At 43.2% G+C, this 17,275-nt stretch overlaps 1 protein-coding gene across 1 annotated transcript in view; it reads right to left on the reverse strand.

Annotated features, from left to right (window-relative positions):
• Positions 1 to 17,275, reverse strand: part of LOC122811369 (cyclic AMP-dependent transcription factor ATF-6 beta-like) — a 1,192,927-nt gene that overhangs the window by 731,779 nt on the left and 443,873 nt on the right. Inside the window, exon 7 of the mRNA XM_044083167.1 lies at positions 6,090 to 6,292. Within this exon, the coding sequence (XP_043939102.1) occupies positions 6,090 to 6,292 (203 nt within the window). The remainder of the gene's footprint in view (positions 1 to 6,089; positions 6,293 to 17,275) is intronic.

The following is a 17,275-nucleotide window of genomic DNA, read 5'->3' on the forward strand; positions in this document are numbered from 1 at the left end:
GAATACAATCTCTTGAGAGGGCACTAGTTTTGATTTCTTTTTGTTTACTGTGTACCCCAGGCAACTTAATAACTTTTTTACAAACACCAGATGCTTTAGAAGAATGTCCTTGCTCTCTGCTTGAATCAGGCAGTCGTCCAGGTACGGATAAAGTTGAATTCCTTTCTGTCTGCAAAATGCAATTACTGGTGCCATGCACTTTTTGAAGACCCTGGGTGCATTAGATAAGCCAAAGGGCAATGCAGAGAATTGGTAATGCATTGAGCCTGCTATGAATCTGAGGTATCTTCTGCAAGTTTGTCTGATTGGGACATGCAGGTATGCCTCCTTGAGGTACAGAGTAACTAGCCCAGCCTTCTTGCCCAGCATGGGTAGAAGCTGCTGTAATATTAACATTTTGAATTTTGGAACATCCAGGAAAGTATTTAGGATTGACAGGTCCAGTATTGGTCTCCAGGCTTTGTCCTTTCTGGGTACTAAGAAAAGTCTTGAGTAAAATCCTTGCCCCTGTTCTTGCTGTGGTATTCTTTGAATAGCTCCCATGTCTATGAGAGCAGCAATTTGTTTTTGTGCCTCTGCTCATTGGTTTTGTGGCAGGTCCGGCACACCTCTTGATTTTGGAAGTGTGTGAAAGTGGAACCTGTAACCCTGAGAAATAATATTCAGTACCCATTTGTCCTGGGTGATTATGTGCCAATTTTTTTAGAAAAGTGCTAGCTTTCCCCCTAGGGGTGCTGCCAAAAGGTAAGTGCTTGGCATCTGTAGAGGGAAGTCATTGGGACTGTTTCCTATAAGGTTGTGATTTGTCTTCCTCCTTTGGGGCTGAAGCACCCCATTGTTTAGGTCTGTAGGAGCCTTGGGGCTGAGATCTGCCTCTTGGGCATCTGTATCTGCCTCTTTGTGGCCTGTCTGACACCAGAAAGGACCGATTTTTTGAAGGCCAGTTTCTGCTAAACCTAGGTGGTTGAACCTGTAAGAAATCCTTTACTGTCTGCATTGATTTTGCTTTATCCTCCATTTTCTTTAACACCTCTTCTGCCTTAACACCAAACAAAGTATCATGGAGCATCCAATAATTTTACTTTGACATGGTCAGGTAAATTTTGTTCTTTCAACCAAGCATGCCTTCGAATAACAGAGCCTGTAACTGCGGCTCTACAAGAAGCCTTTAATGAATCAAAACCACATTGTAAAGTATGCTTTCCCTCTTGTTCAGCTGCATGCAATAAATCCTGCATTTCCTTACTGTCAGGACTTTCTGAGATTGAAACCATTTTGTGCTTTAACAATGACATGAGATACTGTTGATACTTATGCATGTGAAACTGGCAATTTAAAGCCCTTACAGCTAAAGTAGCAGAAGTGTAAACTTTTTTCCCCCGTCTATCCAGAGCTCTGGAATCCCCATCCGAGGGGACACGATTTTTAGCAGTGGAAGCCTTAACCCCTTTAGGACCCTGAGAAATGGTTTCTGGATCTGGAGCAGGGTTTTTGTAAAGAAATTTATGAGAGTCAGGGACCTTGTAGTACCTGTCTGGCTTGACTGGTGCAGGGGATAAAGAATCAGGAGTCAGACTGGATTCAGAGACAACATCATGAATATCAAGCACAGGGGGAATAGCCAGGGGCCTGTGCTGGGGCAATAAAAGAAAGTATCTGAGCCTTTTCTTGGATTCTGAATAATCCTGGCTCTCCCAATGGAAATGTTCCTTCATGGTGTGCAGGGTTTCCCCAAAAGAATAATCCACAGGCGGAGAGGCTGAAGGTATAGACTCTTCTGCATCAGAGTCCTCATAGGGAGGGAGAGAGTATCCCTGATCAGAAGAGGAATCAAAGGAATCATAGTCAGTGTCTTGCCTAGGCCTTTTGTTAGGAGGGGGATGGGAACCCCTAATTAAAGTAATTAGGTCTTCGGCCATCTTAAGCATCTGTTTCTTTGGCATGGATGACTGTTCAGGAGAATGCTGTACTTGTTTCCTTGTCTTTAATGGTGTTTTTAACTTTGCCTTGGCTGCTGTAGTGGGCTTAATTATAAGCTGTGAAGGTCTGAAAACACCCTCAGAAGCCGATGCCTGCTCAGCAGCTCCAGACCCATCTGAGGGAATAGTTTCCATAGGCCCAGTACCTTGAGTTTCCACAGGCCACGGTGTCTCCACATGGCTGTCGGATATGGCCTGTGGCTCTGAGGTAGCGGGTGTCAGGGGCTGCGAAAGCGCCTCACTGAGAACCGGGGAACCGGCGACTGGCCTGGAAGAGGCTTCGTTGTCGGTTTTGGACCTCGGATGCCTGTCCTTTTCTTTGTTTTTGCATTTTTTATAAATTCCAGTCGTCAGTTGTTCCGACGGCATTATGTAATTAAACCTTCGGCCAAAATAATGTAAAGCAAAATCAAACCGATGTTTAATAGTGCATTTGTTGAATCTAGCACAAAACTGACAACTAGTAGCGTCGTGGTCAGGGCCTAGGCAAGAAATACAGTAAGAGTGAAAGTCCTTATGAGGTATTTGCTTCCCACAAAAAATACAATTATTAATTTTTACTGACATCGGTCTGGAGCAAGAAAAAGTTTCCCCAACGGGGTACTTAGCTTTATTGAAAACTTTGGTTCTGAAACTCAATTTCGAAAATCTCAGGAGTCGGCCGACTGGCACGAACTGCTTTTGCTTCAGGCACCGCACGGCAAGAAAGACTGAAGAAAATGGCGTCGGTTGCATCTTTTATACCCCTGGCGCACTGACGTCAGGGAAGAGGTGACAGCAACCGACGCCGGACCAAGACTTTGGAACTCGGGCCGACTGCGGGTAGCCTACCGGCAGATAACCCAAGTGTAATGACTGCAACAGTGAAACACGATGAACATCCTGTAAGAAATCCTTTACTGTCTGCATTGACTTTGCTTTATCCTCCATTTTCTTTAACAACTCTTCTGCCTTAATGCCGAACAAAATATCATGCTGTAGTGGAGCATCCAATAATTTTACTTTAACATGATCAGGTAAACTTTGTTCTTTTAACCAAGCATGCCTTCGAATGACAGAGCCTGTAACTGCAGCTCTGCAAGAAACCTCTAATGAATCAAAACCACATTGCAAAGTATGCTTTCCCACTTGTTCAGCTGCATGCAATAAATCCTGCATTTCCTTATTGTCAGGGCATTCTGAGTTTGTAAGCATTTTCTGTTTTAACAAAGACATTAGGTATTGTTGATATTTAAGCATGTGAAACTGGCAGTTTAAAGCCCTTACAGCTAAAGTAGCAGAAGTGTAAACTTCATTCCCTATCTATCCAGAGCTCTGGAATCCCTATCAGAGGGGAAAGGGTTTTTTGCAGTGGAAGCCTTAACCCCTTTGGGACCCTGAGAAATTGTTTCTGGGTCAGCAGCAGGGTTTCTATAAATAAATTTATGAGAGTCTGGGACCCTATAGTACCTGTATGGCTTGACTGGTGTAGGGGGTAAAGAATCAGGAGACAAACTGGATTTAGAGAAAACATCATCAACAATATCAATCCCAGGGGGGATAGCCAGGGGCCTGTGCTGAGGCAATAAAAGAAAGTCTCTGAGCCTTTTCTTGGATTCTGAATAATCCTGGCTCTCACAATGGAAATGGTCCCTCATGGTGTGCAAGGTTTCCCCAAAAGAGTAATCCTCAGGTGGAGAGGCTGAAGGTATAGATTCTTCTGCAACTGAGTCCTCATAGGGAGGGAGAGAATATCCCTGATCTGAAGAGGATTCAGAGGAAATAGAAACCTGGTCAGAGGAGTCATAGTCAGTGTCTTGCCTAGGCCTTTTATCAGGAGGGGGATGGGAACGCCTGATCAAAGTAATTAGGTCCTCGGCCATTTTAAGCATCTGTTTCTTTGGCATGGATGACTGTCCAGGATAATGCTGTACTTGTTTCCTTGTCTTTAATGGTGTTTTTGACTTTGCTTTGGCTGCTGTAGTGGACTTAACAGTAAGCTGTGAAGGTTTGAAAACACCCTCAGAAGCCGATGCCTGCTCAGCGGTTCCGGACCCATCTGAGGGAATAGTTCCTGCAGGCCCAATACCTTGAGTTTCCAGAGGCCTAGGTGTCTCCACGTGGGAGTCCGATGCAGCCTGTGGCTCTGAGGTAGCGGGTGTCAGGGGCTGCGAAAGCGCCTAACTGAGAACCGGCTACTGGCCTAGAAGAGATTTCATCGTCAGTTTTGGACCTTGGATGCCTGTCCTTTTCTTTGTCTTTGCGTTTTTTATGAATTCCGGTCATCGGTAGTTCCGACGGCATTATGTAGTCAAATCTTCGGCCAAAGTAATGTAAAGCAAAATCAAACCGACAACAGTGCGTTGGTTGAATCTAGCACAAAACCGACAACTAGCAACATTGTGGTGAGGGCCTAGGCAAGGAATACAGTTAAGAGTGAAAATCCTTATGAGGTATTTGCTTTCCACAAGAAATACAATTGTTAACTTTTACTGACATCGGTCTGGAGCAAGAAAAAGTTTCCCCAATGGGGTACTTAGCTTTACTGAAGTCTTCGGTTCTGAAATTCGAATTAAAAAATCTCAGAAGTCGGCCGACCGGCACTTGCGAACTGCTTTTGCTTTGGGCACCGCACGGCAAGAAAGACTGAAGAAAATGGCATCGGCTGCATCTTTTATACCCCTGGCGCACTGATGTCAGGGAAGAGGCGACAGCAACCGACACCGGACCTAGACTTTGGAATTCTGGCCGACTGCAGGTAGCCTGCCAGCAGGATAACCCAAGTGTAATGACTGCAACAGTGAAACACGATGAACACCTCAGAAAAAGAGGAGGAGTGCGTATTAATACCATTCGTGTGCCAATAGCTATGCCAACCTAGTTATTGCCAGTTGGGAGGTTGAACAGTTTTTAATCCACATGCCTTCACAAAACATTTATATTTTTTTTTTATGAGGTTTGTGGATGATTATTTTTCTTTTACGGGATGGGAGTTTGTCTGAATTGGATTCGTTTGTTACTTATCTTGAATCCACCACTGGGTATTTTAGGTTTACTAAAAATGAACATTTGGACTGTATTAATTTTTTAGATGTCCATTTGTTTAAGGGTACAGGTGTGGTATACTACAGATTTCAGTTCATAGAAAACCATGTAGGAAGAATACCCTGTTGCATCGTGATAGTATGCATCCGGGTTATATTTTTAAAAATATTGCTACAAATCAAGTTTATAGGACATCATGTCTATATACTTGAGATGATGGTTTTGTTGAAGCACTTGTAGGTCTTGAGGATGAGTTGTTAGATAGGGGTTATACGGTCAAGGACTTTGACACAGCACGTGTTGAAGTAGCGAGAGCAAGATGTAGAGAGGCATGGCCTTATTTTTCTAAGAGTGAGAATAGATTACCTAAGAGAAGAGTAGGACATAATAGGTATGTCAAACCTGTTATTACTTTTTCTAGTAATGTGAGCAAGGTATGTGATGTGATAAGGAATAAGTGGCCATTGCTCATATCTGATGACAGAATCTTAGGGATTGTAGGTGATGTGCCTAGGTTTTGTTTTAACAATGGACTCGCTCTCAAGAGACAACTTGTGATGAGCACAAACAGAAGTTAACTTCAGTTTCAGATAGAAAATGTACCTGTTCATGAGGAATCTTTGGTCTTCCAGTTTAAATATCTGAAACCACTCTTTCAGCATTTGGGATAATATGCAAGCAGTAACATGCCTGATCATATGAGGTACTGCTGAATTTATCATCTTTTTTTAGGTCTTGTCCAGCCCAATGTCATTTATGTACTTATGTGACAAATTGTCATACTACTGATCCTGGCTCATTATTTGCAGTTGTTTTAGATGCATTTTGTACTTTGACATCTGTCTGACAAAGACTTTTTTCTTTTCTTTTCATGGACTTGTAACGATCTCCGATAATATCATCTTGTTGATACTTAATTTTGTTATAATTCAAATGTATTTATTTTTTACTTTACATTGAGATTCAAGCATATTAATGAAGACATTGAAACTATGCGACTCCCAACAAGGCAGCCAATTTAGAAAACGAACAAATATAAAATATTTTTACAAAACGTATAACATTATGTTTAAAGGATATACTCACATCAACTTCTGAACTGTTGCTTCCGGTCTGTGTAGGAATTGGAACAATATTTTTTGTGGCAGGCTTGGACAAGGTAGAACCACATGAGTTGTTTCCAGGTTTTGAAGAGCTTGATGAGATGACAGGGGTGTCTACTTTAATCAAACCTGGTACAGGCAGCCGCAGCAAGTCATTCTGGGACAGGACCATGTGTGGTGTTGAGACTAGCAAATCAAAACAGAGTAAATTAAAATATATTAGTAAGACATACACCTTGCACAAATGGAACTGGAAAATCACAAACTAGTCAGCTACAGTAAAATGAATGAGAAGTCAACTATTCAAGTTATCAATACAACAGCAGCCTAGAACTTCTCTTCCCCCCTTACTACCATGTGTACTGAAAGAAAGTTGAAATTTCAGAGCACACTTTTTGTTTCTCAAACATATACACAAATTAAGGTACTTGCTCAGTTTTATCAAGTCTCTACAATGTACTTAGCACTGCTGAAAGCCCATACTCATCATGTTCCCCAGCCCTGCAGCTGACCACCAGCTGCTCTCTTCATCTATCATGTCTACTGGAACCACCTTACCCTTACCCTGGTGTATCCCGACCCCTGTCCAAGGCTGAGGAGACTGGTGCGTCATCAGATTGCTGACAGGGAGTACATCCTAACCCTTCCCACCTTTTAGAAGCCCTGTGAGCACCACTTTAGGTGCTGTGTCAGAAGATGCACACTCAACATCTGACTAACTGATATACCCACTTCTGCAGCACACAGCTTGCCAGGCTCAAAATGCTAGTATATACTGCAGCAAGCCTAGGCTGCCTCCCTCCCTCAAGGATATCAGAGCTGACATCTCCCACACACTCCCACTCCTGTCACATAGCTCTTCCAACTTTTAAGTGAAGTTACTAAACTATTGGCCCTGAAGCCCTTACAAGCCGAGCCAAGAATGTAGCCCATGTTCCGACAAGTCAGCACTAGATGCCCCTTGTCCAGGAAGGACACAGGTGGAATCCCAGGGGTATAATTTCTTTTCCCCATCCAGTTATCCAGGTTGCACTTAAAAAGGGCTAATGAGGTACTCTGCTTGACGTAGAGAAGGAGTCTATTTCACTGACAGGGGAGTCTCTGGGACACAAATCTGTCCCGCCAACAAGTCCTATTGATGTCACAGACCAGGTTAGGGTAGCACGTGCAGGTTAGTCTTGTGTTATAGTTAAACACAGGTCATCTGGGTTGCAGTAAAGGCTTTATCGCCCTGCACAATGGGGCTGCTCTCATGTAAAGTAAGTATAGTTAAGAAATGCAGACATCTGCATTTAAATAAATCTAGTAATCTAGAAGTTTAGAATCTACAATAGGATTAAACAGGACTTGTGCAGTACGATGCTCAACAGTCGTGACTGCTTACTGAAAGAACAAGGAACATATGCAAAATATCAGGCTATTAAAATGCAACCCTGGTTCTTTCACGACCCACAGGTTGTACAATCAAGAAAAAAAATTGCCCAGAGATGAACAATCCAGGACATCATCATATTCTACCCACTGCTAATGCTTCTTCAGCACCCTTTGTAACAAAGCTAGAGTCTCAAGCAGCTGTACAACTTACTTTCTAAAATAATAAAATGACAAGTTGACCTATGTGTTTGTTTTGTGATGAGGTTAAAAAAAGCAACAAGGCACAAATCTAAAATGGCATACCCAAGTCGTAATTGTCCAAGGAAGCAAACAAAAGAAAAAGCAAGCTGATAAATTACACAAAAATATGACACCAAATGTAAAAGACAACCTGGGATCCAGAGACTTTTTAATTTTAGTGACGTATATATGAATTTTAAAGTGGGCAGAAAACATGAGACAGCAGACCTCAAAAAGAGAGGTCACCATAGGAATAAATCATAAGAGCTCATTCACTAGTGAAGCTGCAGAAATTCAGCCACTTTTTTTCACAGTTGTATCTGCCCCACAAATGAAGATTAATATTGGTTTTGTTCCAATGTCAGTAGTGATTTCAGGTGGCAAGCAAATCAAATGTATGGTCCATGATCAATTCTTTTTAGTAAAAGGTTGTCCCAAGCATTTGTGGCAGGGGACGATGGAAGGATAATTGATAATCAAGAGAGGTTTCCTCTTAGATCAGCTGATATAGTTATAGCATATATTTTATATCCAGCATCAGGTACCCTCATAGTTAGTGCTGCAACTGGGTAGAATTTCAACCAGTAAATCCATCAAGATAGGAGGACAGAAAAGAGGAAAAGGCTCAGAAGGGTGATTCCTGAGACTGCAAAGAAAGCCAATCCAATGCAGCTAAAGCCTACACAATAATGCCTGGAAAAGGTATGAACTAATAAACAAGTGGCTGCAACATAGATATCTGCAATGGAGACCAGGGGTGGCTCATGGCATCAGCTGCTGGATTGCAGCCACCCACTATATATATATATATATATATATATATATATATATATATATATATATATATACATATATATTAAACTCAAATATTTTTCAATTAAAAATAATAGTTCCCTTTCTTACTTTCTATTTTGTTCAGTCTGACTGGAATGCTGCACAGTTTCAAGGAAAGCTGAAAGAAAAAACAATGGCTTAGTCCACTTGCCAGGCTGTTTACACACCAGCCTGGCATTAGACTTGTTCCATCAATCTGTTCAGCTCTCTGCTCTTCATGTAGATGTCAGAAATGCTTCTCAACAAGCATGTCCTTAAATGGCTGTATGAAGCAGAGAAGAGCTATTCACTGTTGACTTAGGTGACTTGAAACAGCCTGAGACTGAAAGTAAAAGAAGGATGTATCACAGCAGTGCAAAGGTACACGTATAGGAGCAAATTTGTTTGTTCTTTTTTTTTTTTTAGTTTACGATACATATTTAAATGTATTATGGTCCTTTGTCTAGGGCTCCATTTCATCTAAGGCTGGCCTTGTTGACTGCAGCATTTGAAAAGCATACAGTAAATTAAGTAGCTATAAAGACTGGCACATACTGAGGCAGTCTGTGGATAAAAGTGAATGACCCATCTGTTCTTTTCTCACACATAATGGCCCAGACCTACCATTATACAGCCCCACACCATCCGCTCAGGTGCTTCCTGCAGCCCACCCTCCCTTTGATTTGAAGTCACAAGTCTCCATTGGTAGAAATATTTTTAAAGCTACCAGAAAAAAGCAGCTGCACCTCTTGTGGAATAGCATTTCACGGTAGCATTTTCCAGTGCAAAGAGACATGTCTGACAGTAAAAATCTAGCTACCTGAACAGAGTTTCCTGTGAAACTGCCAGCCTTTCGCCCCCTAGATGCATAGGAGATGAAAAGCTGCTCCATTTTCCTAAACTTGTGTATCTACCTCTGGTAAACCTGACCTGATAAAGCACATATGCACTGCAAAGTGTTCTTTCTCATGAGCTTTTTGCCCTAACACAAAAAATGCAAGGTGAAACACTTGGTGGTTCAAGCAAATTCTAAACCCACTTTTGAATGAAAACATGATGTAGTCCTAAGGGATAACAGATCCTTGCTTAAGACTAAATAGGACTCCATACAAATAAGGGCTTTTTAGATGAGACATAAAGCAAAAAAAAAAAGTGATGCATACCAGGAAAGTATTTTCCAATATATGAAACGGAACACTGCCAAACTAGCAGAAGGGCACACCTGTCAGTCATTAAGTTGATGTCCCATGTATGGATATTTTAAGTAAGATGAACAGGACCGAGGCATTCAGATTAAGTAAATGCAAGTGAATAAGTGAATAAGAAAATCAATCAATAAAAAAGCAAAGCAAACAGGCAAATGTAGTAGAGGAGGGGGTTATGCATTTTGCAGACTATACACTTTCAAAAAGGCCACCTACAGTTTCACTTGTTATTGATACTCCAGATAAGAGATCCAACACAATCCAAGGGTCTACAAAAACAGCCAGGCCCTGAGGTGGAAAAGATGGAGACCCAAATCATGAAAGACATCCGTTCTTGTTACCAGGAGAGTTTTCTATACTACTAAAGCTATCACAGTTTCAACCCGCACCTTTCTTGGCCATCAAAGTGCAACAAGAATAAGTTACAAATCTCTGAAATCTATGACTGGGAATAGAACCATAGCCATTTACAAGAATGCATACAGCAATCTTCATTGCCTAAGGATATAGACTATGTTGACTTAAACTTCCCTTTGCTCTGATGTATTCAGCAAATAGAAAGGACTTATTTACTTTATTAACATTTGCTGACTGGGAAAGCCCGACTAGGACAGAGCCTATTTTCAGTGGCAGCCTGGGAAGAAATGCTCCAAACACGTCTTTGGAATGTGGGAGGAAACTGAAGCACCCAGAGGAAACCCAAGTGAATACAGGGAGGACATGCAGACGCCACACAGTAGGCACCCCAGCCAAGGATTGAACTAGAGAACCTCTTGCTGGAGGCAACAACGTTAACCACGGCACTGCCCACCTTCTGGAGATATGAAACTGAAACAATTACTGGATGTGTAACATTATCTTCTTTGTTTAGATACCACAGTGCAGAATAGTGTGGTATAATTCTTTCTACAAATAGTAAGAACAAAGTACAGTTTTGTACCTACCATAAATGTAGATGTCCGATAGGTATGCATCTGCAGTCATAACATATGGGTTGTCCTGCCTCAGGCAGGTCCTCAGTCGGCCGAATGCCATAGTCTAGGTCTGGCCTCGGGAGTCGTCGCTACTTCCCTGACGTCATAGCTCCTGGGGTATAAAGGCATCAGCCGGCGCCATCTTCTTCAGTGTTTCTTGCCCCAGATGTCAGGTGCCCCAGAAGGAAGGCAAAATTTGGATAAACTTATGTAATCATGCAATACAGAAAAATCAAAAAACAGTAGTTTGCAAGCAAATACACCATAAAAGAATACCCCAAATAGGTTGTATGAGAAGGTGTTTGCCATAAGGCCTGTCCTAAGAGGGGATGGAGGGTGGAAACCTGACTGCAGATGTATACCACTCGAACATCTACATTTATGGTAGGTACAAAACTGTACTATGTCCTTCAAGGATGCAGCTGCAGTCATAACAGATGGGAAGAATACCAAAGCTAAGTAGGGGAGGAGGCACTAAGTGGAACTAAGGTGGGCAAGGATGCCCTGCAAAACTGCTGTTGCAAAGCCTGCTCTAGATTTGGAGTAAAGTGGAAGGTGATAGTGTTTGGAGAAAGCATGCACTGAACTCCAAGTAGCAGCTTCTAAAATGTCCTTGGTAGGAACCCCCTGAGGAAAGCTGCAGAGGTGGCTGTGGCCCTTGTGGAGTGGGACCTGATATTTGAAGGCATTGCTTTTCCATGAAATGAGTAACAAAATCGTATGCAATGGGCTATCCATTTTGAAATTGTCTGTTTGGAGATAGCCTTTCCTTGAGCACCTGTTGCATATGACACAAAGAGCTGGTCAGTTTTCCTGAATGGTCTTAGTTCTGTCCAAATAGTAGCGTAGTTGTCTATGAATGTCCAAGGAATGCAGTAGTCTTTCCCCTTTGTTTTGTGGGTTAGGTAAAATGTAGGTAAATGAATAGTCTGGTTCAAGGCTACACTGGATACCACCTTTGGCATGAAAGTAGGATTGGTTCTCAGGAAACTCTGTCCTGATGGAAAATGATGAAAGGTTGCACTGCCATGAATGCCTGTAGTTCGGATACCCTTCTTGCTGAGGTGATTGCTAGAAGGAAGGCTGTTTTCCATGACAAATACTGTAGTTCTGTTGATGCTGCTGGTTCAAATGGAGGAAGTGTTAGTTTTTCCAGCACAAAATTGAGATCCCATGCAGGGACTGGTGGTTTCCTTGGAGGTTTTATATTCTGAGCCCCTCTTAGAAACTGTCTGAGGAGAGGATGAGAGAATAAAGGAGGATCCATGCTATATTGTGCTGAAATTGCTGAAGCATGAATTTTGATGGAGGAGAATGACAGGCCATTGTGGAACAGTTCTGCTAAGTACTGTAATATTTGAGGTATATTTATTACCCAAGGATTTGGCCCTTTGATGATTCCAGGCACAAATCTCTTCCATTTGGCTGAGTATGTTTTTCTAGTGGAGGGTCTTCTGGCCTCCAAGATAACATCCATGACCTTCTGAGATAAAACAGGAGGGTCTGTTTCATGTCATTCTCCAGGCAGTTAGATGCAGGGTTTTGAGCTGGCTGTGAAGGGTCTTGAAGTTGTGCTGGGACAACAGAAGAGGCCATAGAGGTAGGATCCATGGTGGGGAATCGTCAGGCTCTTCAGGAGTGGTACCAATGTTGCCTTGGCCAGTCTGGAGCAATCAGAATTATTTTTGGCTGTTCCTCTGGCTTTCAATAGAACTTTGGGCATCAGAGGGAGAGGTGGAAAGGCATAAACTGTCAATGTTGTCCAGCTGAAAGAAAGTCGTCCACCCTCCAGGCTTGTGGATGATAGGTCCTTGAGCAAAATTTCTTCAGTTGGTGGTTGAATGGGTAGCAAACAGGTCTATGTCTGGCATTCCCCATTTCTTTGTTATGTTTTTGAAAATGTGAGGATGCAGCATCCATTTGTGAGCATCTGCCATAGTTCTGCTTAATCTGTCTGCTAGTGAATTCTCTTTTCCTGGCAGGAATCTGGCCTGCAGTTGAATGTTGAGATTCAGAGCTAGGTTCCACAGGGTCATTTCCAGTCTGCATAGGGGTATGAATGAGTGCCCCTGTTTGTTGATGTACCACATGACTGTGGTATTGTCCGTCCTTATCAATAACTGTCCTGGCTGGAGTAGGTCTTTGAAGGCCATAATTGCATGCTTCACTGCCAGCATCTCCTTTAGATTTATGTGTAGATTCAGCTGGTCTTGGGACCATTTTCCTTGGATACACTTGTCTTCCATGTGTGCCCCCAGCCTAGGTCTGAGGCATCTGTTGTGATGATTTGCCTTGGTTGTGGTTTGCAGAAAGGCAGACCTTTGTTTCTTTGGCAGGCCTGAGCCCACCACAGAAATTCCTTTTCAAGACATGGAATGATTGGTATCATGGTTTCTAGACTGTGCCTGTGTTGAGAACATACATTCCTTAGGTACCATTGTAATTTTCTCATATGCAGCCTGGCATTTGGGATCAAGATTATGAAGGATGCCATGTAACCCAGGGCCTGCAGGACTTTCCTTGCAGTAAGCTGAGTTTGTCTTGTCAATTCCATGAAGTAGACTGGTAGTTGCTTTTGTTTTTCTTCTGTGAGAAAAGCCATCTGAGTTGTTGTGTCCAGTTCTGCACCCAAAAATGTTATCCTTTGGGATGGCACTAGTCTTGACTTCTGTATGTTGACTGTGTATCCCAAGGCTTGCAGCAGTTGTATGACATAGGCCAAATCCTGTATTATTTTTGTCTTGTTGTCCGCTTGTATTAGGCAGTTGTCCAGGTATGGGTAGATTTGAATTCCCTGAAGCCTGCAATGTGCAATTACTGATGCCAGGCATTTCATGAATACTCTGGGCGTAATAGATAAGCCAAAGGGCAATGCTGATAATTGATAATGCTCTGATCCTGCAAGAAATCTGAGGTGTCTTCTGCAATCTGGTCGTATAGGGACGTGCAGGTATGCCTCCTTGAGATCTAGAGTCACCAGCCAAGACTCCTTGCCCAACATGGGAAGAAGTTGCTGTAGGGTCAGCATCTTGAATTTTGGTACAATGAGATATGTGTTCAGTGTGGATAGCTCTAGAATAGGCCTCCATTGAGTTTCTTTTCTTGGTACAAGGAATAGTCTGGAGTAAAATCCTTGGCCTTGTTCCATAAATGGTACCTTTTCTATTGCTCTCATCCTTAGTAAGTTGATGATTTGTTTTAGAGCCTCTGACTTCTGGCTTGGTGGAAGGTTTGGCATTCCTTTCTTTTTTGGTAAAGTGTGGAAGTGAAACCTGTAGCCTTTTTCTATTGTTTGCAAAGTCCATTTGTTTCCTGTAATGCAATGCCAGTTTTTCTAAAATAAAGCTAGCTTTCCACCCAAGGGTGCCTCCAGTTGCTCCCTGGTAGGCGGAATCCGAGCCAAGTCATTGTGTCGGGGAACCAAATAAACTCTGTTTCTCCATAGGAGCATCTAGGAGTTTAGACTTTACATGGTCTGGCAAGGATTGCTCTTTTAGCCAGGCATGCCTTCGAATCACTGCTCCAGTCACAGCTGATCTAAATGAAGCCTCCAGTGCATCATAGCCACATTTTAAGAAATGATTACTGACCTGCTGAGAGTTGTGTACCAATTCCGGAAGTGACTTATGGTCTAAAGGCTCAGGAGAGGAAAGCTTTTTATTCAGCTGATCTAGCAAAAATTCCTGGTACTGTATCATGTGAAATTGACAGTTTAAAGCCCTGGCAGAAAGAGTAGTAGATGTATAAACCTTTTTACCCCATCTCTCTAATGCTCTTGATTCTCTTTCAGAGGGGAGGGGGTTTTTGGCAGAGGCAGCTGCAACACCCTTAGGGCCCTGAGAAATGGTTTCTGGGTCTGCAGCGTGGGCCTTGTACAAGTGGAAGTGAGAATCCGGGACCCTGTAATATCGGTCAGGTTTGGCAGGGGCCGGGGGAAGAGAATCAGGGGCAGAACTGGCATCATTGTATGCATCATCAACAACTGATAGTACAGGTGGTATGGCTAAAGGCCTATGCTGTGGCAAGTGTAAAAAGGTCCTTAGCCTTTTCCTTGAATCAGAAAAATCCTGACCCTGCCATTGGAAGTGTTCCCTCATTGAGTGTAGAGTTTCCCCAAAAGACAATTCTTCTGGGGGGGGGGGGGGGGGGAGGCAGAAGGAATGGAGTCTTCTGCATCCGAATCCTCATAAGGTGAATATGGTCCTTCCTGATGGTCTGATAAATCTGATCCATCCGAGGAATAGTCAGAGGAGAGAGGTTCAGGGGGTTCAGGCCTAGGCCTTTTTTTCTGGAGGGGGTTGTGAGGCCCTGTCTGGGTGAGGTTGGGATCCCCTGATCAGAGAAATAAGGTCCTCAGCAAGGCTGAGAATCTGAGAACTTGAGGAAGGTCTGTGAGGGGGAGCTTTTGTAGGTAAGGCCTTGGAAAGTTTAGCTGCTTTAGCCCTGGAGAAGGCCTTAATAGACATAGAAGCAGGGGGTCTAGCTGCCCCACGTGCAGGAGTAGAGATGTCCAACGGAATGGTGTCGGACAATTCTTGTGTGCCTGCTTCTTCAGTAGGAATTTCTGTAGCCGACTCTGCCGGGGCCACTGTGGCCTCGGTTGTCGGAGGCAAGCTTTCGGCCGAAGGAAGAACCGAGGACTCGGTTTCAGCCGAAACCGAGACACTCACGGTACGCCTAACCGTGGTTTCAGCCGAAACCGCGGGCTGCGAGTGTCGGTCCTTATCCTTGCGTTTTTTGGCTAAATGTGTAGTCGGAGTCTCCGACGGCATTTTATATGCAAAAGCGGGACCAAAAAACTCTTCTGCAAACTCCGACCGACGTCTAAGTGTCCGTCGGTTGAAGGAAGCACAGGCTAAACAAGCTGATACGTCGTGGTCTGGGCCTAAGCAAGGAAGGCAGTAAGAGTGGAAATCCTTATGAGGTATTTGTTTCCCACAAGTTAAACAATTATTTACTTTGTCTGACATCGGCTGAGGCAAGAAAGAGTCCCCAACGGGGTACTTAGCTTTTTTAGAAGTCTTCGGTAGCTGAAATCTCTGGATCTGACCGACTGGCACTTGCGAACAGCTTCTGCTTCGGGCACCACGCGGCAAGAAAGACTGAGGAAAATGGCGTCGGCTGATGCCTTTATACCCCAGGAGCTATGACGTCGGGTGAAGTGCGACATCAGCCGAGGCCAGACCCAGACTTTGGAATCCGGCCGACCGAAGGGCTGCCTGAGGCAGGACAACCCATATGTTATGACTGCAGATGCATCCTTGAAGGACATCTGAAACAATTACTGGATGTGTAACATTATCTTCTTTGTTTAGATACCACAGTGCAGAATAGTTGTCACACCAAATTATAAGGGATGCTTAAACCAAATTCTTTACAAAGTCTTTAGGGATACAAGAATGCATGTAGTTTCAACCTGATAATTTGCAGCCCACAGTCTCCATGGGACCCACTTTCCTTATGTCATGAAGAAGCCAAAGCAAACTCACACCATGCAAGTGAAACATCCATGATCAGCACCTGTGATAGGTAGAGTTGCAGGAACAACATGTGTAGTTTACTGGGGTACATGTCTTTAAACATAATAATGCACAGTTAGAGGAAAGCATGAATTATGTGGTATAATTCTTTCTACAAATAGTAAGAACAAATACTTTATGAAGGCTAGTAACAAAAACCACAGTCAGTATTGTTTATGAAGCATTCTAATCAACACCCAACAGCTACATAAAGATTTCTGTGAGAAACTAAATGTTTTGAAGTAACAAAACATAATTTGCAGTTACAAAACAAAAATATCCAGCTGCAGCAACTAGGGATTTTCTCACTTAAGGGCAGCCAATAACAAAGCTGGAAAAGTACAGTTTTGTACCTACCATAAATGTAGATGTTCGAGTGCTCATACAGCTGCAGTCATAACAGATGGGTTATCCTGCTGTCAGGCGGGTCCTCGGTCGGCCGAATTCCAAAGTCTAGGTCCGGCATCGGTTGTCGTCTCTTCTTCCCTGACGTCAGTGCGGCAGGGGTATAAAAGAGCCAGCCGACACCATCTTCTTCAGTTTTTCTTGCCCCAGATGTCAGGTGCCCCCAGAAGGAAGGCAAAACATAAACTTATGTAATCATGCAATATAGAAAAATCAAAAAACAGTAGTTTGCAAGCAAATACACCATAAAATAATACCCCAAATAGGTTGTATGAGAAGGTGTTTGCCATAAAGCCTGTCCTAAGAGGGGATGGAGGGAGGGAAACTTGGACTGCAGCTGTATGAGCACTCGAACATCTACATTTATGGTAGGTACAAAACTGTACTATGTTCATCGTGCATACAGCTGCAGTCATAACAGATGGGTAGAATCCCAAAGCTAAGTAGGGGTGTCAGGCACTAAGTGGAACTAGGAGGAACAAGGATGCCCTGCAAGACAGCTGTGGCAAATCCTGCTCTAGATTTTGAGTAAAGTGGAAGGTGATAGTGTTTGGAGAAAACGTGCACTGAACTCCAAGTGGCTGCTTCCAAAATGTCCTTGGTAGGAACCCCCCTGAGGAAAGCTGCAGAGGTAGCTGT

Source organism: Protopterus annectens, chromosome 9.part0 (assembly GCF_019279795.1).
Source record: "Protopterus annectens isolate FY-2018-M chromosome 9.part0, PAN1.0, whole genome shotgun sequence".
Classification (NCBI taxonomy): domain Eukaryota; kingdom Metazoa; phylum Chordata; order Ceratodontiformes; family Protopteridae; genus Protopterus; species Protopterus annectens.